The sequence below is a fragment of the Neodiprion pinetum genome, chromosome 4 (genome assembly GCF_021155775.2).
Source record: "Neodiprion pinetum isolate iyNeoPine1 chromosome 4, iyNeoPine1.2, whole genome shotgun sequence".
Taxonomy (NCBI): domain Eukaryota; kingdom Metazoa; phylum Arthropoda; class Insecta; order Hymenoptera; family Diprionidae; genus Neodiprion; species Neodiprion pinetum.
The window spans coordinates 25,767,676-25,791,876 of record NC_060235.2 but is presented as its reverse complement, the minus strand read 5'-3'; the positions used below and the strand labels follow the sequence as shown (position 1 = coordinate 25,791,876).

Sequence of the window (24,201 nt, the reverse complement as noted above, 5' to 3'; positions counted from 1 at the left end):
TTCAATGAAACCTGACAAGGCGATGAAAAATAATTTGCATATGTTATTTCAAACATCTTGGCGCATTTCGTGAATATAGTTCCACTTTCTCGAGCGAGCGTCAAAATGTAGAAAAGTCACGATATCGAACCTTGAAAGATTTAAAAATCTAGAGAAACGTTCGTTGAGTTTTAACATGAGAAAGTTGTAAAATAGTAGAGTATAAAAATTTCGGCATTATTACAATTTTATTTTCTGACCTTTAGATGTTTTTACCCCCACCTCGTCAGAATTCTAACGATTCTGCATTACGCTTTACTATACTTTGCCCATTTTTAATTCTGACTTTTCTGTACTTTGACTCTCTATCTAGAATCCATTGGATTGGATTATCTCGTTTTCAATAAAGTAGACATAGCGATGCAGAAAAGTCATTAGTCATTCGTTGTTATCCGTCATGGAATCGTAATGGATTCCGGGCGCAGGTTCGAATGTCATTGAACTTGCGAGGCAACCGAAATCGCGCATTATTCCGCGGAGACTGCAGTGTATACATGGCATGAGGACGAAGTTAGAAACGTTCGTGCAGAAATGAAGAACATAATCGGTCATGACTCCATAACGAGTGAATTTGTCTACATAAAAAATGGCAGGGATACAAAATAAACCAAAACACCATACATCCGTGCTAAAATAAACTAACAACTGGTCCATTTCTGCAGTAAAATCCAAGGGGTGTTTCACTCAAGAGATCACGGTGTGAATATTATTCGAAATCATTTTGTCTTCTTCGAAATTACACCGAAATCAGTACCTAACATTGAAATAAAATTCTGCTAGTAATCATTAGCCGTCATGCGAAATCATTTAGAATTACAGAGACCGCTTTGTAACCTTAAAAAATTATCTAAAATTTTAGAAATCGTGAGAAATCAGCTGGTCAAAGTAAAATTATTTGTCAAGTAATCTCACGTTATCTCTCTACGAACCGCAAGTAATCGTGAAACGTGCATTATATCAACGGCATCAATTTTTTCTCCAGCGAAACACCCGTTGCAAAAAATCGATCCCTGAAAAATGATTTCTGGCAAGCTTGAAGCTCACTGCTGTCGGGGGTGTAGGAGGTGGAGGAGGAGGAGTACGATGATTTTAGTGCACTCGGCACCCGGCACTACCGTCGCGTTTCACGGCAAGTATTCTCCGTCTTAATCTCCGTTCCCTTTCTCCTTTGCAGCGGGTCTCGATATAACCCGACTGGGTGACGTCAGGGCGATGACGACCCTGGTGTGCTGCGAAGTGTCGGCCGGGCGACCGCGCGACGGCCTCAAACTCGCGCTGAACAGGAGTCTGAGCGAACCGGGTCCGCCGACGGAGCACCTCGGCGCCTCGACGTCGCTCTACCCGACGCTACCGTCGCCCTGCAGCGCCCCGCCTAAGCGGTGCAAGATGGAGACCGTCAGCCTCCCGACGAGCCCCTGCGCCGAGAGCGGGACCCTCCAGCGGTCCCTCGTCCTCCAGCACGCGGTCGCCCTGGGCCCCGGGGAGCTGGCCCGCCGGCTGGAGAGGAACAGCGGCGGGGGCCTCGTGCTGCTCGACTGTCGGCCCTTCATCGCCTACAACGTGAACCACATACGAGGGGCGATAAACATAAACTGTTCGGACCGCTTCAACCGACGACGACTCCAGCAGGGAAAGGCCACCCTTGCCGACCTCGCGACCGCCCGTGAGGGCAAGGAGTTGCTCAGGAAACGGTCCTTCAAGGAGGTCGTTGTCTACGACGACTCCACCGCTGACCTGGAGCATCTGCCGGTACAGCATCCCCTGTTTCTCGTGCTCACCGCCCTCGTCGAGGACAACAGGGAGCCCGCCTTGCTTCTCGGTGAGTCTTGGAACAATGGTTTATTTATTGTTACTCGCTTGGTTGGAAAGCACGCGTGACGAGGTTTTAGTCTTTTAACGTGTGATCGGGCCAAGGCCAGTCCGCGAGTAAACTCACCCCAATTTTACTTCCCTCAACGTGCCATCGATTTGAAACTTTTAGTTGGTCAGGGATCGTGAATCATCGTAAAAATCTAACCTCAAAAACCACGTTTTGCAAGGGAATGAATTATACACCAGGAATTTGTCCGCGTTATTTGTTCGGCTCTGTGGCTGACAAAGTCACACAAAGGATTCATCGTCGATTCGAGATTTTGAGAAAAGGTCGTCCCGATTACAGTAAGTGTTGCGAAATCGGTCACGTGACACCGTGATGATGTTCGGAACACGTTGAATTTGCTATCAGTCCAATTTATGGTGGAAAAATATTGTGGTTAGAATGAAATTTTCTCACGTCATACGTCAAAAAAGCACCACTCAACGATGTGGTAAATGCAACAGCAATTATTTGCGATTTTCTTTTTTATTTACCGTCGCGGCAAGTCGCTGAGAACAAAGCGAGTATTTCAAGACTACGGTCACGTGGCTTCAGAAGTACCAAAATAATGATGACACCGCGATACGCTGTCTCTTTTACTTTTCCGTTTATATTTTTTCTGACGCTCGCACGATGTGTTCTGTATGTATCTGAAGTTCTCGATCGATCAAGCTTAATGGAAAATAATTCTACAACGATAAAATTTTTTATTCAAAACTCAGCTTATTTGGCAGCATGAAATTTCAATTAGACTCGATCAATCGGAAGTTCAAGTATAAAATGACGTGCTGTACTTTTGAAATGTGGATTTATCTGTAGGAATTGAAGCATCTTTATACCACCAACTTTATCAAATGTGCTTGTACGCACTCAAATTACAGACAATTTGTACAACGCGATTGATTCAACTTAAGTAGCTGAAACTTTGACGAAAAACTCGATTCGCCGCTGAGTTTTAACTTTTTAGTGAACGGATGAAACTTTGCAACCTTATCTGTAAGTACGAAATTGTGAACTTGAAACTGAATTATCATCGTACTGACATCATGTATTCGTTTATTGTTTGATCGAAACTCAGTATTGTGAACAACGATAATGTGAATATTTTAACAAACTTGAACTAAATCAAAATTTCAGCTGAAATTCTTCAGATTTAGGTATAAGTATCAACACCTCGGCGTGTTTGCAATTTTTAATACACTTGGAAGATTTTCAGTAACGGCATATTTCGAGCCTGATTATGTACATTGGTGCAAATTACTAGAATCATAAATCGCTAACATGAAGCGTAAAAAAGTAAAAAAAAAAAAAAAAGAAAGGGAGGAAAAAACCGACTCACGAAGAAAAATATATATCAAAAACCGTTTACGTTTGACAAGATGATTATATTACGCGTAGTTAGTTTACACGATGAGCAAAGACGGTGTTTGGATCGGATGAAATCTATTTGCTGAGAGTGAATTTTTTATGACGGACTGTTGTGTAGCTGTGTTTTTTTTTTTTTTTTCTTTCCTCTTTTTACTCACGAAGAGAGTATCAGCCCTCTGGATCACGGATTCCGCTGTAACTTATGGGGGTGTTTTTTTGCCCGAAATTATGGAGCTTCTGATCTATTTCGCAATAAATATTAATTGAAGATGGGAATTTTATCTATTACATCGCGATTATTCGTTGGAATCTTCTGAATTTATTAGATCAGCGAAAATGAATCTTTTTCGAGACTATATTTCACTTTATTGATCAGTGCCAGTTTATGATTTGTTGTCAAACAATTTTCGTCGAAATAACGAGGTAGTCGTTGAATTTAAATTTTCACAGAAACTGGTTAGTGTTCAATTTTTGGGGAACCCTTAGGTTCAAAAATCAATCGCCCAATTCAATGTAAACCTAAGTATTTAGGAATGTCGAATAAACATCGAGCTTCGTGTTTGAAACGACCCCGTGAAAAAGTGTTTCATCGCTACTTACTCTGCTCGCAAGACAGACGTTCATTTTCTGAAGAGTCAAGGATCCCTGCCACATTCAAGACCAAATCCACAATCAATCTAAAACAACATCTCGTCCCGACAACCGTGTGATTTCGATGACAAATAGCATTATTAGTGCATTGTTTCTTTGCGTCAACGTCCGTCACGTGTCACTGAGTTTTTTCGTTGATTTGAATGATCGAGTACCTCGCCTAAGAACTGCAACGTATTAAACACGATCGAACCAGGATCTCTCCCCCATTTGTCAAAGTCCAATTATTACACGGCAACATACTCGAGTGAAATATTTGAAATTGTTTGAAAAACCTGCCGCGAGAGAAATGTCAAAGTTATAATATGTAAAGAGTTCGAACTCCACGTGCAGCTCGATAAATTAGCAACCGGTTAACGTTTTACATTCCACGGCCGTTACAATAATCGCTGCAGAGACGATGCAGATGGTGGAAGATGATGAATTTACGAAGGAGCGTGTCTCCGAGTCTGACCTGTTAGCAATTATCATTACACGCCCGAGTTGTCTCGCGATACCCGCCAGTGCGAAATTTATCCCCGCTCTGCGGTTCGGCATTATTATTTATATTCATAAATATCCGCGTGCCAGCGAAAGGTGCCGCGAGATTAATTACGCATTGCGTTTTTCACCCGGTATTAATGAGCTTACGTCACGCTCTATGGAATCTCGCGACAACTATTTGGCTAGTGAAACAGACTCCCGGTGTTACAATCGTCCCATGACGACGCCGACGTCCCGACCTTTCGAATTTTTTATTCATTCCGTTTTTTTTTTTTTTGATTTTTTTAAACAGTTTGTTTAATAATCGTCTGTGTCTTTTGATCGTCTTTACCGTGCATTGAAGACGTTTCACACATCTGATGAAGATGATGACAAAATCCTCAAACCAACTCTCATTGATTAGTTTTAACGGAAACCAGTTGATGTTACAGTTTCATAAATTATCTAATAACTTATTGAAATCTTCGTAGTGGTTTTTTTTTTCGACAACACTGTTACCATATTTTATTAATTAATTTTTTCATTAGTCAGCCTGTTTGTTGAATTGATTTTTTCGACTGAAAAATATTGACTCATTGAACTTTATAACGTCTGTTCGTGATTCCGGCATTTCCTGTTTCTTTTTTTTTTTTTTTTTTTTTTTCTTTCAAGAGTTATTTGTCGCTTGTACGAGTGTAATAATCTGATAATTACTTGATGTAACATCGCCTCGTAATAAAACGAATGAAATGATATCGCTTTTTGGCCAACCAACATACTTAGTCAGCGAAGCAATTGACCGATAAATTACCACGCAAGTTTCTGCGTAGAGATCGTTATTCATCGAAATTAGCTTTTTCGGATCGTACCTATACGCAGGTACGAGTTGCTGTGATTCATTTTTTGCATCCCACTCGGATTTCGAATGCGCTGTTTTTGTTTTGGTAAATTTTAATTATGCAAATCACGAGTTTCGCCCTGTCTCTTCTCACTTCCCGTTGGTCCAGAATTAGTTTAGCTGGGACTTTGAGTCAATGCGTCAGCTAGCGACGAAACCGTTAATAACCAAGCCTCGAGCACTATTCGTTTATAACCAGCCACTAACCTCGTACTCTAAAACATCTTTACACCGGATACTATCGCTTGATCTTAACCCAAGTTATGAAACTAGAAGGAAAAACGATGGGAAAAAAACTGAGCGCGAACGCAACAGCGGAGAAAAAAAATCTGAAAAATCGACTCTACTTTGTCATTCTGAAGTTGTTTGGAAATGAAAAAATACTCGCGTCGTTTAAATTTCTCATTAATCATTATTGCGAACCTTGTTCGTACCTACGTGTGAAAATTTTTTCGTATAAAAAAAAAATGTGACTTTCGTTGATCGTTGAAAAATGTCAGTCGTTAGAACGAAAAGTTCGAAACCTGGAGATTTTATTTCAGTCTGTCATAATCGATTGTCGTTAATTCGATGGTGATTATCCGAGTCTCCAAATTCGCTCCAGAACATGTTGTTTCAACTGAAAGAGATCGAGGTTTTCGAAATTTCTTTTCCACGTCAGTAAAACTGCCCCCGATCTTTTCGTTCAACAACTTCACAAGGTGCTGCTTTCATTAATAAATCTAAAAAAAATTCTTCTTAATAAAAATACTGGCGTTTCAGTACAATAATTACGACGAGACTGTCGAATCTCTACGTTTTATAATCTCAGGATTTGGCAAAGTAAGTTGTATATAATATACGATGATAATAGTCACCCTGATATGTCAGAAGTAAAAACAAGCCTATCGACGGTTTAATTATTGTTTTTCTCTTCTGATACCGATCGTATCACCAATTTGTACACAGACCAAATCGACACTTAGGATTTTCCAAAGTTGTCAACAAAGAGCGTTAGTTTTTTGGAAATCACAGCAAGTATTTTTCCTCTTTTCGTCAGTATACGGAGGTGGAAATCGCACGCGTGTCGCACTTCAATTCCGTGCACGACGATGACGAAGCAGTTGGCGAAGGAGTTTTTGTACGTTACGGGTGCATGTTTTTGCGCAATCGTCATCGCATCTGATACGCTGCCGCAACGCTATTGTTCTCCAAAAACTCTGGAAACAATTGGCTTTCGAAGAGAATACATATGTTGGTTACTGCACAGGCTTAATTATGTAAGGCCACGCCGGCTGACTGGTTAATTAAAGTCTGATCATTGAATGTCGTTTCACTCTGTTTTTATTGTAACATCGCCGGAGGAGGAGAACAGCTGATTGATTTTTGCGAATCATTTCCTCTTACTAAATATTCTGTATCGTTGATCTGGGCCAAAGTGAGTAATTGGTTATTGTTTCAGAACCAAAACATGTTTGTACTAGCGATGATTGACACATAGAAGCGATAAAGTTGAAAATAGTCTCGACTTTCTATGTCGATGTTCAATATTCAAATTTTCAGAAACATTTTTTCGATTCATCTTGAACTGTGTTTTATACCAGAAATTACGAGTAATATTTGATGTTTTATTTTGAAAACTTCATTCAGTTTCACCTACAACTCACATCGCTGAGAGTAAAATCCGTCGCTGTAACTCGAGTGAAGTTGAATTTTTACCGTAATGTGTGAGAATATGGAATAATTTTTCTTTTAGGAAATTTCGGCTTGCACAAATACCGATAACACTTGGCTAGTCCAGCTCAAAAACAAATACAGTTTACCTGTGACGTTCGCATCATCTGGGGAAAAAAATGTCGTTAAAGACGTGCTCAATTGAAGCGGAAATTTCCTAGTCGAAAGAAAAATAGAAATAATGAGTATAAAAATACAAAGAGAGATGAACTAGATACAGCAAAATTTATACACGATTTAAAAATAATCGTGAATATAAGTCAAACTAAAATAAATTTTGGCCATTGAGCCAAAGTAACGCACATGTACGTATCATTATAATGTTAAAGTCCGCATCGATTTGCGGAAAAGTTGATACACGAGGTGTCATGTCTTAGACTAGACACGAGCTTTAACGCCAATATCATTCGGAACGATTGCAATTTTGTCACAGGTATTTAAAGTCTTGATATGACTGGATGGAGAAACTTTTCTTCTCAATTCATGGTTAACCCCGCTTGAACATACCTTATACATTTATAAAGCGTGTATACGCACAATTTCATTCACGCACGCTCTTATAAGGTACAACGTGCAAATACAAGACTCTCGTCTAATTGCGAAAGTTGCGTATTTAGCGGTTCGCCTCGCGATTCAATTCGCGACGAATGACATCACTTACCTTAATAGCCAGCTCATGACTTATTTTCGTTTTCCGCAAGTGAATTCGTCCTCGTTTGAACGATTACATCTAATCGTTCCTGCGATAGTTTACATGATACGAATTCCTCGACGATCCGGTACGAAGAAAGTTACAGAGAGTTGAAAGAGAATCCCACGAGCTGATCAATCCGGTTTAGAAACTCATCACAGGATCTTTCAGTCATCTAGCAGTATAGCACCAACAACGTGGGTTCACTCTTTACCTGGATCAAAGAAACATCAAGTACGGTTTGCAATAGGATAAATTAAAGTGCTTTTTTCATATTCACATCGCTAATTTCAATGGAATGTCGAGTGGTGTTTGATCATTTTGAAGCCAGCCGAACGAAGAAATACAAAAACAAATGTAAAAGATTGTCTTTTACTGCAGATATTGGTTTATCAATGGTCGATTTGGTTTATCAATTTATTAATGCCAGTGACGATGGTTGTGATCGATATGATCAATATAAATAGGGTCCGGATTCATATGTAGATACATATCTTTTAACGGAATCACTTTCATTCCTTGTTTAATTTTCTAAATAAAGTGCGGTATTTGGAGCCAAAAAATGCAATTTGTATTTTTCATATTTTCCTCTATATTTTTCCATACGAATTTCCACCGTCTCCCTACGCCTATCAGCAATCCAATAGTTATTTTTCCAAATAAAAAAACAGTCGTCACGAGGCACATCCTCCCCTTGCACAAGAGTCGAGGTTGACCCTACAAGTCCCCTCCGCAACTCGTTGCTTCGGATGGCCCGTGTTTCCCGGTTATAAACGCGACGAAAGGAGACACAAAACTAGAGAGCTAGCAGGAGGGAATCTATTCATAGTAGTGAGTCACAGACGAGTGGCTTCAGCCAAGACCCGTCGGCTGAATTTGCGCACAATAGTTTATACACGCTGCCTGCCGTCACGATGCCAGCCGTGTAAGCTATGCCGGGAGAAATTTTCGAGACTAGACCAAGACTGAGCCTGCCGAGGAAATATTTCACCTGCGCCTTTCGTTCCTGCCGCGACTACAATGCGCTGAATTAACGACCAGCTTTGTGCCTTGTCGGAGATCGGACGTGATTACCTATGCCGGCGCATTTTTACATCGGAAGACAAAGAACGCACGAAAAACGATGGTCTGATCTATTACAGGCGATGCGAAGTTCCCAAGTTCACAGCAGTCGGTAGCTTCGTTTTTTGGCAACAAGGTTACAGCTCCGAGATGAATTTCCGTCGACCATCTCTAACGTAGTGGTTCTGGGTACTTCTGCGAAGAGAGTAGAACGCTTCGAAAAATTTACAATTAGAAAAAAGCTTAGATGGTATATAAAAAAAGAAAAGATGAAAAAAAATAAAAAAAAAGAAACCTCGTCGTTGACGGGCAGTAAAATTTTCTTTGCGACGATTCGTGTCGCACGAAGAGCGAGGCTTTGTGTCGTGCTTTCGGATTTTGCCGCGCAGTCTGCTCGGCGGGTATAACGTCGAGGTGGTAATCATTAATAATAGAGTCGTTGCACAATTTGACGTCAGAACTAGCAGCAGCGGCAGCACTGAAAGCTTACGAAGCGTAAACCTTTTTGTCATGTGTACATTATGCCAGCTATAGGCACATCGCAACCAGGAGTTAGTCGTGCCTCGCAGACATGGTCGACTGCCGAGCAATACCGAATTACACCCTATTGCGTATGTATACTCGGTAGCTTCAGTGATCATTTTCTACCAAACGGTCTTGCGAACACCGAGTTGTCGCATTTTTCATACCCACGTTTGTTTGGACATACTTGAAATACGTCTCGACTTTGGGTTGGATTACTCGGGAAAAAGAACTGAGAAAGAATGTCTTAAAATAGTTTTTTCATCTCACATCTTTGAGACCCACGCGTAAAGTACGTTGTAAATCAATTGGAATTGAAGGAATTCAGAGTCGCAAAATTACACCGCAATTATATCGTTTAAGCGTCTAGACGGGGATTTTGCTATTTCCCAATTATCGACCCTTCGTCCCGTGACCGCCGATTTTCATAGTCGGCGTACTTTATCTATTCACGCAGCATCAAAACTGTTCCATAGTTTCACCTGTGCTCCTCCTTCAACCGGGAGGAAATACCTGTCCTTTGAACGAGCGTACCTCATCGTATCGCAGAAAGGGAACCCGTATCACCCATTTTGATACACCAAACGTACGTTAATGGCAAACTAGACTGCAAAGAATTCCTTACAGTTACGACTACTGAACCTCAATCGTTCGTTTTCTTCGCCCATGATAGAAACAGTGAACTTTTACCCCGATTTAAAAATGAAACCCAAAGCCCTGAACGGAATGAAATTCATGCACTGACCCAGCCTTCGAGACATTATGGATTCGACGCGTCGAAGATAAGAGGTGATCGATAGTGCCGGCAGCATTTCCTCCGTAATGATGCAGCAGCGGTAGGAGGAGGAGGTTTAAGCGGAACCAGGTTCGCCAAGGTCTTCGGTGGCTGGCCGACGGGTCGCTGGTCCACGAATGGCGAATGCCGGATGACACACGAGGTTCTTTCGTGCTCTTACCGCTCCTTGAAGACGAGATCGGGACAGACCGCGAGGTACGCCGCAGCCTGGCATTCGGTCGGAGTCCGCCAGACGTAACGCAATCCAAGCCAGATCCACCGATGAGCTAAGCGCGGCTAATAACAGCGCTATATACCGCGCGAGGCGCCGATGAAGCGATAGCTGTATACTCTCTTCTTCGTTTAGAATGCAGCTTCCTCATTCCCGGCTTCGGGAGTCGGGAAAATTTCGGTAAAGTTGGCCGCAGTTCGATAAGATGGGCCGTTGCACTTGCGAAGATTCGTCAGTTGCTGGTTTATGAACCTAAGTAGATTATGGATTAATCGAAAGTAATGAAGAATTACAAAATCGTTTGAATAATCTTCAGCAGTGTCATTTGCCGATGACGGTGAACGCGAATGAAATACCATCACTTTTGTACGATAGAAATGATTTTGAGAAAATTCCAGTGACGCAAGGTAAGGTACCGATATTATTGAAAACAGTTTGATGGATGAAATTCACAAGTTGATTGAACTTCCGTGTTTTTAATACGATTAAAGTGTTTTTCGGTTTATTTTCTTAGCCTTAAAAACCTACGGAGATCGCCTGAGAAAAATTTGTCGAGTAGTTATCCCCAGAGGGGATAAAAATAGATCGTTTCAAGTTCGGCACAACAGACGTTCGTCAACGATAACGTTTGAAATTTATAACTGTACTATAGTATTGTATTTTTCCAATGTTTTTCAGACAATTTGTGAAAATTTGGTCAGCGACTAAAATGAGCCTGAAAATATCGTAACTGATTGAAAAAGACGAGGGATTAGTCGTTTTGAACGTCCTAATTATCAAAGCTTTTCTCAAATCATCAATATATTACAATTATAGCTTGTGTTGTTAGAATTTGTTTAGATTCATTTCTGTCGCATGGTAGAGTTATCGTGCCATTTGTTTTTACCATCATTAGCGCAAACAAAATTGCTGGTGATTTTGAAAACAATTTTTCTCTTCGCCTACATTTCGATTCGTTCAGCCTGTCGAGCAGATTCATCCTTAATCAAGGATCGCTTCAGATGTTTATACGTCACAACGGTTTTTACTACGCTTTGTTTTTTACACAATGAAGAATTACAGAATGAGGAATCGATAGAAATTCGTAGAAATTGACGAATTTAAAACGGTTCCGCAGTGGCAACGACCGCGTTAATGTTTCTCGGTATCGTTCCCAGAAACGGTCAGAAGTAATTGCACATGTACACTACATATCATCATTGTTATTACACTCTCGTCGAAAATAAATCCGGGCTAAAAATACTTGTGCCGTCATCGAATGCAGTGCAGACATTAATTTTTGTAAAGACATTAAAAATGAGTGAGAAAAAAAAAGAAAAAAATGAATAAAAAGATTCCAGACACATTATCGTTCTGTCATCATATAAACGACCGTTTAAGAGGATCCAAAATCAGGTAAAGACCGTAACCGATTTGGAAATCCGGGATCGGTTCGAAGCTATAAATTACCTCTGCGCACACAAAGCGTGTCCGATGATTACGAGCAGCGAATTCGTGTAAGCCAAAAGACGAGGCAGCTTCAATCAACACGGGTGTCTCGTTTACGCGGGTGGTTGTATTAATTTTCATTATTTTTCATTTCCCCGAGTCGTCGACAATTTCAACCGTCACGCTCTCAATACACGCATACACGCACTGTGAGACGTACACGAACGTCACGCCTCCTTCTCGCTCCTGGCATGGACGACTAACGTCTCAACGGTAATCCTCGAGTCATATCGACGCCTTCCGCTAACACCGCGATAATTGATGGAAAGCCAATAGCCCCGTGCACTTGTCATGGGTGGTGCGTTGTACGCACCATGGCTGCATGCGACTCTTCTACACCAGTTGTAACGATCACGGACCCGGCCCGAGTTCGACGTACCAACGCGACGGGCCTGACTACTTGGGTACTGATACCGCACTATGGGACCGGTGTATATTATGTACTATAAATAAACTACGGACGTACAGTATCGCCCGGCAGGCCCATTCATAGGCTTCGTGCGTCGCGAATCAACAACACCCGGGCTGTGACTTCGTCAAACCCATACGTACGTAACGTTACGTACGCTTGAACCTGTACAACGCGTGTGTACTAGATTTCTCCGATCGCCTCACGCCCGTGTGCATAGAAGTAGATACCTTAATGTCGGGAATTTTACACACTTACTATATTACACGCGACTCATTTCTACTTGCTTTTTGTTCGAATCTTGATCATATTCAATCATGTTCCACATTTGTTAACATATGGATTGCGCATAAACTTGTTTGACCTTCTTTTCTTGCATCCGTCTCTTTTCAATTTTCATAGTTTCATGCTGGATTATTCCAAGAGTGAAAAATAGGCTAAAATAGGTGAAACGGAATTGGAGAACGTGTGAAATTTGGAGAAGAGAAAAATTGGATCGAAACTAAGTATGACATGTATGTACAAGCTGTGCGCAATGTGTATTATGCGCATAGACAGGAACGCGGTATATTGTACAAGGCCAATTAACGCGATTATGTTAGATCGTTCAGTTATCACGTTTTACGCGTCACCTACAGGCGTAATATGGAACATGTTCACGACGCATGCGTTTATGTAAACCGCGCTCGACTAGCATCTCCTTAGGAACAGCTGTTTCATCCTCAGCTAGCTGATGTCACCTACAATTTTGTCAATTTCTCTGCCCGCTGTGTTTACCGTTGGACATTTACTCAAAGTTTAGCGCCCGTTTTTCTAATCTTGAATTGTTTATTGACTGCAATAATCGAAACGAAATACGCCAGAAATCTGTACCGAGTGTTATTAGAAAGGTTTAGCTGTATGTGAAGTATTTTTAATAATTGCCACGTGATGTATGGATGATTCTTGTTGAAAGTTTGCAGCTTCTTACGGTTTTTAAAATTTTGCCATTTTCGCCTGAATCAGAGATCGCGAATTATGCCGCGAGAAAAAAGTGAAAAATAAAAAGTATATGACGTTGATAAGATGTAAACCAAAACGCATACGTATAGACGTTGCGAATTACGAACGTGATCAAAGATAACGAACAAAAATAAAACCTCAGCTATGAGCAGACATCTGCAGCCTTTCCCTAGCACAAAATTATATCGCGTTTGACGATTCTGTGTTTTATTTTTTCTCATGCTTGATATTCGCCATATGTGTGTATACAGTGTATACACAGGGTATAATATGTATTACATGTAAGACACGAAGATCGGTGGCGAGATGAAAATTGAACAGATTCGTGCATAACTTTCCGCTGCCACAGTTAATTAATTTTAATTAGTTATATTATTTGACAAGAAACAAAAAAAAAATCTGCTCAAAGCTTGTATTATGAATGAGTTTGATAAATTTTTTCATTACCAGGGATATAATCATTTCTTATGACATTTTATTTTCTTTCAATTCCGAGTTACATCGAATATCTACAATTACGCACACAGAGTCATGCGCAAGCAATCACGGCCGCCTTCTTTACGCCTACTTAAACTGAAACTTGCTAAACCCACGTCACGACGACTCTATCTATAACATATACGTATAATGCACCGGGAGGAAAATTTGCCAAGAAACATTTTCTACGTAATTTCGTCAGTGCAGCACCGACGCGAGCTGCGAATTATTTTTCTAATAATTTTCTAATGTTGTATAAAGAAAAAAACATGTTTCGGAAAGATCGACTTTGCAGAGGAATGAACAAAAAAAGGGAAGAAAGAAAGGAATAACTATTCAACAAAACCACGCACTCGACATTTCCAGCATAGTCTCGCGGCCCAAAAATCCGACAGGCTGACATCACTTCTAAATATCGGTATGATACATGCCCCCAGGATACCGATTCTCATGCCTCCTCGTCTATCATAACTACCTTTTACAACATGCAATTTCAGAAAGTATTCTCACCTCGCGCGCATCAGGATTCATCAAAATCAGATGATATCATTCGCTTGCACTGTATAGAACAAACATACGTGTACATGGATATATGTATATATACATATATATTTACATACAGGATATTGACGCTATAATGAAACATCGGAACAAAAATTACTGTCTTGAAATTTTTCATTCACCCATTGCAGGACTTGGTTTTCCAAAATATGAGTGTTTCTAATTGTTGCACTATGTAGGCTTACGGAATTTTAAACATAAAAAAAAAACAAAAAATCTCTCGCAGTGTAAATTTGCGCGATTAACGATGAAAAAAAAAAGTAACGGACGTCGCGACACCAACATGACGGACCTTAGCCTCATCCATAACTCGAAACCACCCCACTCAGTTATCTTTAAACGGTACGAGGCTTCTGTATAATCCATATAAATATACTTGGCACGGTGTTACGCAGCCTTATCGTTACTTCCGGTGCATTAGCCGCGTTAAATAGGGACGAGGTGACGAACACCAAGTGTAAGTAATAAGCAAGCAACCCCTGTAACGCGCGATCATTGAAGCGTAGGAACCGCAAAGATAGGGAAACAAAGGTTGCGGGAGAATCGCGACGCGACAAAATCGTGGCTGCTGAATTGAATCAACTGTAATAACCAGTAGCACGAACAGGTTTCACCCCAACTCGCCATGGCGATACCCCGTAAGACGACACCGCGGTGCCTATCGTCAGACGGAAGGCGGTGCGCCACAAATTCGGCGACACCTTTTTGCGAGTTGAAAATTGAAGCTTATTCTAATTTCATTACCGTGGGCGAGACAAATTTCTACTTGTGAATACCGTGCGGTTCTTAACCCATTGGGTCACACGCTGTTGTGTGTGCTGAGTCAACTTTTATAACAAGACAGTATTCGATGGTTTTTAAAGTCGCTGATTACGAATCTGAAATCGTATTTTGAAAATTCGAAATGATGGGTCCAATATGGTGGGCGAAAGTTTCTAATTTGATCGAATAAGGTCAGAAAACTCTATGCAGAGGTTTTCAGAGTCGCTGATTGAATTCGCCGTACAGAATTTTCAAAATCTAATTTCAGGTACGTAATCAGCTATCCAAAAAACTTGTAAGTTATGTAAAAACATGTACATGCGTAGATGAGTAACTTTCTCGGAAATAAATTATTCATTTAATTTTCACGATTTTTTGCCATTAATTTGTTTTTAACAATAATAATTTACATTATATGGCAATAATTGCTGTCTAGTATTGAAAACCTATTAGTGCAGTATCAGAAATACCAAAAACCGCAAAGAAATATGCTGAAAAGTTCTCTAAATATACGAAAAATGGATGTAGTTAAAATAGGTGGTAAGAATACTCATCACTATGAGTCGAACGGTTAATTATTTTCGATTTCCATCGTGTAATTGAGAAGTAATACAGGTACTAAATCAAGTTACTTCCAACACATTTTCTTGTTATTCGACGAACATTTAACATCGATTTTTCGTTTTCGCATCACCATGAAATCGAGTAAAATCTGATCGATTCGTCAGACTTTTATACTTCGCTATATCTGAATTCTCGTTTATAGTTTTGGTATTTGTTTATCACGAATTTTGTGAAAAATTTGACTAGCACAACTCGATGCACGATTATCACATAATAAATCTATTTGAAAAGATATCAATTCTTAATTGACCACCTATTCGAAGTCGGTAAATGACATAAATTTTTTTTACTCGTCTCATGGAATTGAAACCGCACTTGATATATCACTAAAAAAAATCGTTTTCATAATTTTTCCCTCAAACTGTAAATCATATGTAAGGTATATACGTGAACGCGTTACGTACCGTACACGTGCATCTTGTTTACACATGTATCGTCGCTGACAAACATGAACTGCGTAGTTTGCAAGCGCCTCCACCCGGCAGCCGAGCGAAGCACAAAATACAAATTCATGACTCACGTCAATCGACGTTGCGTACATTATGTTTTATGCACACATTGACACGTTCGCGTGTGTATAACACATTGACACACATGCCACACGTGTTGGTAGCCAACAACACGAGCTTAAGAATTCGCCTCGGTCGCACATGCGGCGAAGGTCGACTGACTGCGATTTCTATGCCTACGATAAAAACTAGAGAAAACTGTTGAGTTCGGACAAAAAACAAATAACCATTAAACGCGGCGCGGCGCATAGATGTCAGGTTTTGTTTATGCACACTTGTTCCTCAACGTTGAACGTGCCGCTAGCTTGCCTCTTATCTTATCCCTTGACAGTCGGTGATTCCCGATTTATTCGAAAACCGTAACGAAGTGTGCCTGAATGGCCTGAATTACGCAGTCGATTAACTCGTGCAGTTGTGAAATTCGAGTTATTGAGAACTTGAAACAATAATTTCATATTAGTGGTCTCGGCGTGTTATTTTGGTCAAGAAATAACCAATGCAAATAAAAAAATACATCTACAATTTTCCGAGTTTATTTTTTTTTTTTTTTTTGTTCCGCTGACTCAGAATATTGAAATTGGAGATATTTAATTCATAGCCTGAAACTATAAATGATATATTCCGGGCGAAAGAGGCTTTTTAAAATGTATAGGATCGTCAACTCTGTAAATATGAATGAACCAGTCTATTTTAGTCATCGCTAATTTGAATAACCTCAAACTTGGTACAAGATGCGATTCAAAGGCTACGGAGATAATGTACGGCACGAAAAATACTCGATCGGTTCAATCGAATCACTAAAATTGAATAAAAACCGAGATTCAATTTCGGGGTAACAATACGAAGTGTCGAGTAGTGATACAAATTGTTTTCAATCAGATACTCGCAAAAAATTTTCACGCCGGACCTCGTCGATATCGCGGAAGCGTGAAAAGAAAAAAGTTTCTTTAAATTGGATCGAACATCGCGACTAAACTGTAACATATACAATATACATCTATGGTTTTATATACTTACCCGCTGACATAAGTCTCATCTGCGCGTCACGCATGCCGTATGCATATTCATGAATTAAATTACGGCATTATTCCGAGCGTATACCGGGCGACTCTTCGAATTACGAGTAGCAACCGACTACTTTAATCCTGATTGATTGCTCGGCCACTTCGACCTTTTTCTCTGTGGTTGAAAAAATTGCAATTAATAATATATGCAAGACAAATGCAACGGCGCAACTATTTTAGACGTAATTTACGTCGCTGCACGTTTCTGTATTTCATATTTCGGAATCCGTGTGATTCGTAAATTTGAATTTTTAAATAGAACAATGATTCCGTTTTTTTAAAACGAACAATTCGATTTTTAAAATATTTATACCTATGTCAAAAATTGGGCCTAAATCCGGAAACTTGTGTGGTCCGTGGTATTTAGTTGAAAAAAAAAATACGATTCCTCGTTATCGATGAAGTCACAGAAAAAACGACAAACTGTCATTGCCTGCACAATTTGAAAATGTTGCATCCTGAATTCCGGGAGAACAGATTTTTTATCAATTGAAACTAAATTTTACATAAAAGTTAACTGCATATTTGACGCAGATGCAACGCAATTTTACAAAATGGTCGTAGCCAGAGCTTCGAAAACACAAGTTCAAAAATTTCTACAAATTTTTCGAAAATTGGGTACATGACTTTTTGTTTTCAATTCATTGTATCGACCAACTGTAACTTATTTAAATATCATTCAGTTCAGAACGTTTTACTTGATTATTCAAAGTGTTTTCTTAACGTGCGTCCGTTTATTCGTCGGTTTCATTCACCTTATGTAGAGAGAGAGAGAGAAAAAAAAAAAAAAAAAACGGCCCGAACTACAATTGCGAACTATCGAAGTCTGTATACGAAATGTAATTTCAGGGTTGGTACGTTTTTCGGAATCTCAAATTCCTTGAATTTTCCATATATTCCAGCGGAAAAAATTGTCGTTATCCACTGACACACCACTTAATAATAGCGTATTCACAAATAAATGACAGTAAATATTTTTAACGTCGTACAATTGACAAACTTGGTCTAATCTATTTCCTAACGACAGGCTGTAATTTTCTTTAGAAAAATTAAGAAAAAATCGAAAGGAAGTGTTGGTATAAAGTAATGTTACAACATTTTCAAATTACCACAAAACTTGCAGCTAATTTCTTCCAAGGACATGAAATTTCCGTCTTATTTACTAAATTCCCTGACTTTTCCCTGACTTTTCCCTGATAATTCCAGGTCGGAAGAAATTCCCTGACTATTCCAGGTTCTCCTGTTCCCCGTAACATGCCCAACAGCCCTGGACCTTCCGGCCGTGCCGAATTCAAAAAAGCTAACCTTTCTTTGCGTCTTTCTTTTTTCATCCTCGGTGCATCGCGCACCTCGTTTCGCCTATACACTTACAACCGAGTGTTCAAAGCCAGAGCACCGCATGCATCGGTGAGTCATGCGGCCATGGCCGTGGCTTCGGGGTCATTCGTCGGTTGTTCGAGCCTGACGTAGGTATGTAGATACTGGAATACATACATATATGTGCGTATAAAAGTCGAAGATGTCTATCTATCCGTGGCGATAACTCGACGATATTCCCGAGTCATGCGGCATACGTGTTTGCATGTGTGGATAATACGAAATCAATTTCCATACTTGTATGCAATACTTATCGACGATCAGTTTCCTCGGTTCTCCAGATATATATTATAAATAAGTGCAGGACGAAAGGACGGCTGACGAAACGAGAGAATTTAATCGATTAAACTAATGCACGTATCTATAATGTCAAACGATCATTCGAGGATTAACAGAAAAGTAACGAGAGAAGGCTATTGATTGATTTCTAGTGAGAAATGAAAAAAAATACAGCACATCGTTTTACACTTGTATTATATTGATCCGAGTATATTAGTCCATACTTATAACCAAGGCATAAATTATTATACAGATTGATTTGCGTCATGTCGGTATAATAATATTATACTTGACCCGTGATTTATGTACGTACTGACGAGTCAGTTGATAAGAATTCACCGTGTCTCATCATCGAGCGCTTATTTCTTACGCTCGAAATTGTTATCATCGCGCGATGATAATTTTTTTTTTTTTTTTTTATTTTGCTTACTTGTTTTGATCGAATAAAATTGTTATTATTGATCTCGTTTTTCAAGCTTAGGCTTGTAATTTCACACACATTTATGTCAGATGTGTCATCATTAATAATAATATCAAAATCATTAATCTATAAAAATTTTACCAAACAATCAAAAAAAGAAACCAAGCAATCAAAATTCATTCGTCAAGTTCAACGATTACTCATCAGCTACGTATTACGTAACCAGAAATTTAACTCATATAACAATTGAATAAAATGATCATTTCATTTGCGACCAAATTTGGTTTTGGCTCTGCAGTTTGGCTCCGCAGTTAAAGTTTAATAAATTCACGCTAAATATACTCAGTAAGCGCAGTCATGTGCGGTAAAAATGATTTTATCTCTGTACCTTCTACAGGTGCAGGTGCAACGTTTTCGTCGATCGTTGCAGGTGCACTTTAAAACTTTAAAAATCGAGAGCTACACGCACTAGTATATATATATATATATATGCAGTTGCAGCTGATACGTGAATCGAAGTTAGCGTCGTTTCGAGGCTACTGTGATTAGCGCAAATTTCTTTGACAGAATTTTTTCGCACGTCTGAAGGTTATCGAATTACATAGAAATGTAGGTGTGATTGCACATAACGTAAAGTACAAGCACAACAAACTGACAAATGAAATACCTGCCTGGGTAAATAATTTTTTTAAATGTGTGAACCGTTCGGTACAACAATTCAGTATGACTGTACGATGCTATTTGGAAAAGAAACAGACACCCGGTCGCTGCGTGTGCTGTTTGATTACATTTTATTTCTCCGGCAATTCCTCCAATTTTTCTCACTATATACCGAGATGCACCGAAAACGCAACCGTACGGTCAGAATCGTGAGTCTTGCAAGCATTATATGATTAACAAACCGACGATGATCTCTCGGCAGTGTTTTGATGAAAAATTTTACTGGGATTGATAGGCAGCAGGTAAAATATCGATGCTTTGTTTTAAATCGCTTTGAAATTGTTCAAAATCTAATTGATTCGTTCGATTTCACTGTACGTTTATGGCTCGTTTAAATCAGAAGACTATTCTCTGCAAAGTCACTGAAACAAACTTTTTTTCCCCGCGTGGACAATTCAATACTGAATTTTTTTTTAAGTAATCAATACCCGTGAAATGTTGCAAGATTTAATATTTAAGCATGCTGACACGATTAAAAAAAAAATAAAAAAAATCTTACCAATCAGTGAATCTGTAGAAAATAGTCTTCTAAATAAAATAAGCCGTCTACTAGATTTTTAACAATTTCTCAACGATTTGAAATTGAGCATTTCTACCTAAGCTTTTGTTTATAATTCTAGTATCTTGTATTTTTGTATTAATATCGTAATAAAGTCGACAAAAATAATCGATTTTGCTCAATCTTAACCCTTTGAAATAAAAAATACGAAATTGTATAAAATAATTTGCAGCTCGGCCAGCTAATCCAGGATGAAAAATTCCGAACTGTTTGTTCTGCAGATTGAGAATACGCGAGGGTTTCACAATCAGCACGGATACATGCTCTGGTCGGATAACGATCTCCGGTTTCATTGCGCGAGGTTGATTCATTCATAAATGGGCCCATTATGTGTGTGTCTTGCTTATGCAAATACACGAGCGGATGCATCGGGGATTTAATAGGGTTCTGTGTAAAAACTGGTTATTTTTCCGGTGACGACACTCTCGAGTTTAAAATGCATGAATGGGGATTTTAATTCCAGCTCGAGTTCTTGTTGCAAAACCATTTAATGTCGGAATTTCATGACCATTTCATTGTTTTTCACAACTCTTGTTGCAGAAGCTTGTTATCAGGCAATCTTCGTGAAATTACGCGCATTTTTCACGGTGGAATCTGTAATCTACGATCTATCGCGTATGATTCTCAAACGAGCGTTCATTTTTTTCACCATTGGAAACATCGTGTGCAATAAGAAAATTGTTTTGTAGTTGTAAAATTTATTTTCATTTTATGTCAACGCATCGTTCTAAAAACTGAATATTTATCAGCATTGCATGAATCACATATAGTTACGTACGATATGTTGAAAGTACGAAGGCTTGGCTCCCACATGCGGTTCTTCTAGAGATAAGAATGGTTTTATTTAGGACGAGTAAATTTGACTACTTCTCAAATAAAGCACGCACTTCTTGAAGTTACTGTGTAATAGAATGCTCAGAAAAAATCATGAGTCAGCGGGATATTTCACGAACAGATATTTCGAAAAAAATATAAGAATAAATTTCGTCGTTCGAGTTGAATTATTATTTTAAACCGTACCTCATTTGTTCATAGAAATAAATGACATACATTTTTCACAACGAATTAAAAAAAGAACGTATATATCCCGTAACTGAACAGAGAGAGATTTTATTTGTTACAATTGCCAGTGAATTCTAGTAAAATAGGTTATCGTTACAATAACGGCTCGAATATACTTGGAACTACCATAAAATGCGATACAAGTAACTACTTAGTACAATTACCGTTGCCTTTGAGTATCAATTTATTGTTACACCTGCAACATCAAATTATCGTAACAGCGACGATAAAGTACAGTAGGACTGAGGCGTGTTCGACAAAAATAGCAATGCATGGTAGATTTTCTGGTTTCGTCGAAAAAACTCATTTCCATATCGTGCCTGTGGCCTAGATATTTCGGTTACGATGAAAAGTGAAAATAATTAAGGACCGTACAAAGTGACCGCAGATAGATATTTGTGAAATATCTCATCCATTACCAAATAAGTAAAAATCTCATTTCTCGTGTGACTTATTCGAACTTTTCATAAGCGGCGCATGAGTCTAATTGCACTGCTCGCTGATTCCCGAGACACGCACCGAGTTTCCCATCAGATCTTTGTTCTCACGCGTTGGTCCCGACTCCCACAGGAAGCATCTGCATGCGTGCACGTCTCTCGAGATACACACGCCGAAAGCCCGCGTATTTTGCGCTGTAAAGTTCGCACGTTGAGCATGATAGGAACCCCTCGCGATACCGCGATTTCGAGAATCGTTCCCTAAATTAACTTCCCGGATCGCGTCATCGCATCACCTCGCGGTGAGTAGTCGGGATACCGGGAACTCCGGGAAATATTTGCACCGGAAACAGCCTCCTTGCTCGGTACGCGTTCAAGGTGAAGCGATTTCTTGAAAACAATCCGTAGCTGCGGTTAATCGTTGAATTTAAATATAATTTAAATTTAGCTCCGAAAATCAACACCAAAACTGCGAATATGCTGAATCGATTTCTTCGATCTATACGCTCATTTCTTACCCGTTAAACCTGATTCAAACTGTTATTCGACAAGTGGAACAAGTCGATGGTATTACGATAGTTCGTCAAAGAAATTGCACCTTTTTCAATGTCACATCGTCGAAACTTTCGCAAAGACAAAGATATCGATCCTCGGCTACGAAAGTCGCGCAACTCGATAATTAAATCTCATTTACGAATTGTTATTTGCCATGTTATTCACCGCCAGATGACAAAACTATCGTTTATCACAGTGCGTCAATTTTGATGCGAATTTGTCACGAACGTTGTCGTTCCAGAGTCTACGAGATAAGGATAAAGTATCTCGGTGAAATTGGAGCAGATTGTAGTATTAAGTTCAACAATGAAGATTTAAAATAGAATACGCCTACGACGCAACGTTGTTTCTGGTAACTTTGGTACGCTGAAAACCATCATTTTTACTCACGCAAGCACATCCCTCAGATAGAACCACAAAACGATATATTTCACCCGGATTATTCGTAGGTCGCGTCATCGGCAGGCATGGCAGCGATGTCAACCGGTGTGACCGGTGTGCGAAGAGCCCTTAAATTGGGGTGGCTGAGAGGCAGGGGGAGGAAGTTCCCTGGGAATCTGGGCCGGGTAAACGTGTAGGGGTGATTGGGGGGGGGGGGGGGGGGGGGGGGGGTAAGAAGGGTCGTCATTGATACGGTTTAAACCGGACGGGGATTCATGACTCACGATAATTGTCATCGACAGCTGATCCATACACGCGTTGCCCGCAACAACGAAACGCGGTATGACGCAACGCTACGCGACGTGTATAACGCAACACGACCGAACACTCGCACATGTCCGTTTTCTATTGTACCTACGTCGTGCGCACAAGCAAGGTGGGCATAAGGGATAAGGGATAAGGGATCGGCGGGGGGGGGGGGGGGGGGGGAGGAGGCAGGATGAGGGAGCAGCGGGGCGGAAAGGGACGGATGAGAGTCGTTGGCGCGCTTCAAGGGCTCGCCAGCGATGACTAATTCATTACCTACTGCAGGCTCGTCCTTCGTCTTTTTTCCGGTGTTGAATGCACGCGCATACCACGACGATAAGGGAAGCTGCTCCCGATCGGACCGGTCCTTGTATCGATTCCGCGGTTTGCCACGCGGCGCAGGTAACGCACTGCACCCTGAGTCCAACGACCCGGAAACAAATCGATCAAGACAACAAACTCTGGTGCCAAAGTAAGGAACACGGACCCGTAGGATCAAAGTTGGCACGCCGACCCTTCTTTTGCTATACGAAATGTTCGTTTGTCCTTATTTGCTCAGCATTTTACTCGAGGAATCGATTGGAAATGGGTCGTGGTTGCCAAGTCATTTCAAATGCAATGGCTTCTTCGGTCAGTGAGTGGGTTACGGTTTTGAATCTTCGGCTTTGGTTTTTTCAAACACCTCCGGATACAAACCGATTGGACTGAAGAGGTATCGAAATCGGTGGATCGGACACGAGATCGCTTCAATTCCTTCAGTCATGATAACGCGCGTAGCATAGTATGAAATGCGCTAGTGCTTGTTAAGACCATGCGCTTAATGAGATAGATGTGTTTGAAAATTTGCAGTTTTGGTTTAAATTAAACTGGAATAATGGAAAGGTCGATCAACCTGACTACAAGAACTGAAACGTAAAACTACCTGACTGTTTCAGGCTTT

At 40.1% G+C, this 24,201-nt stretch overlaps 1 protein-coding gene and 1 long non-coding RNA gene across 2 annotated transcripts in view; one reads left to right on the top strand and one right to left on the bottom strand.

Moving 5' to 3' along the window:
* Positions 1-24,201, top strand: part of LOC124217528 (dual specificity protein phosphatase 10) — a 112,853-nt gene that overhangs the window by 54,362 nt on the left and 34,290 nt on the right. Inside the window, exon 5 of the mRNA XM_046623298.2 lies at positions 1,214-1,858. Coding sequence (XP_046479254.1) covers positions 1,214-1,858 — 645 coding nt within the window. The remainder of the gene's footprint in view (positions 1-1,213; positions 1,859-24,201) is intronic.
* LOC124217530 (uncharacterized) overlaps positions 1-24,201 on the bottom strand; it is a 104,284-nt gene that overhangs the window by 53,624 nt on the left and 26,459 nt on the right. The window contains exon 3 of the long non-coding RNA XR_006882837.2: positions 7,648-7,891. This is a non-coding gene — a long non-coding RNA (uncharacterized lncRNA). The remainder of the gene's footprint in view (positions 1-7,647; positions 7,892-24,201) is intronic.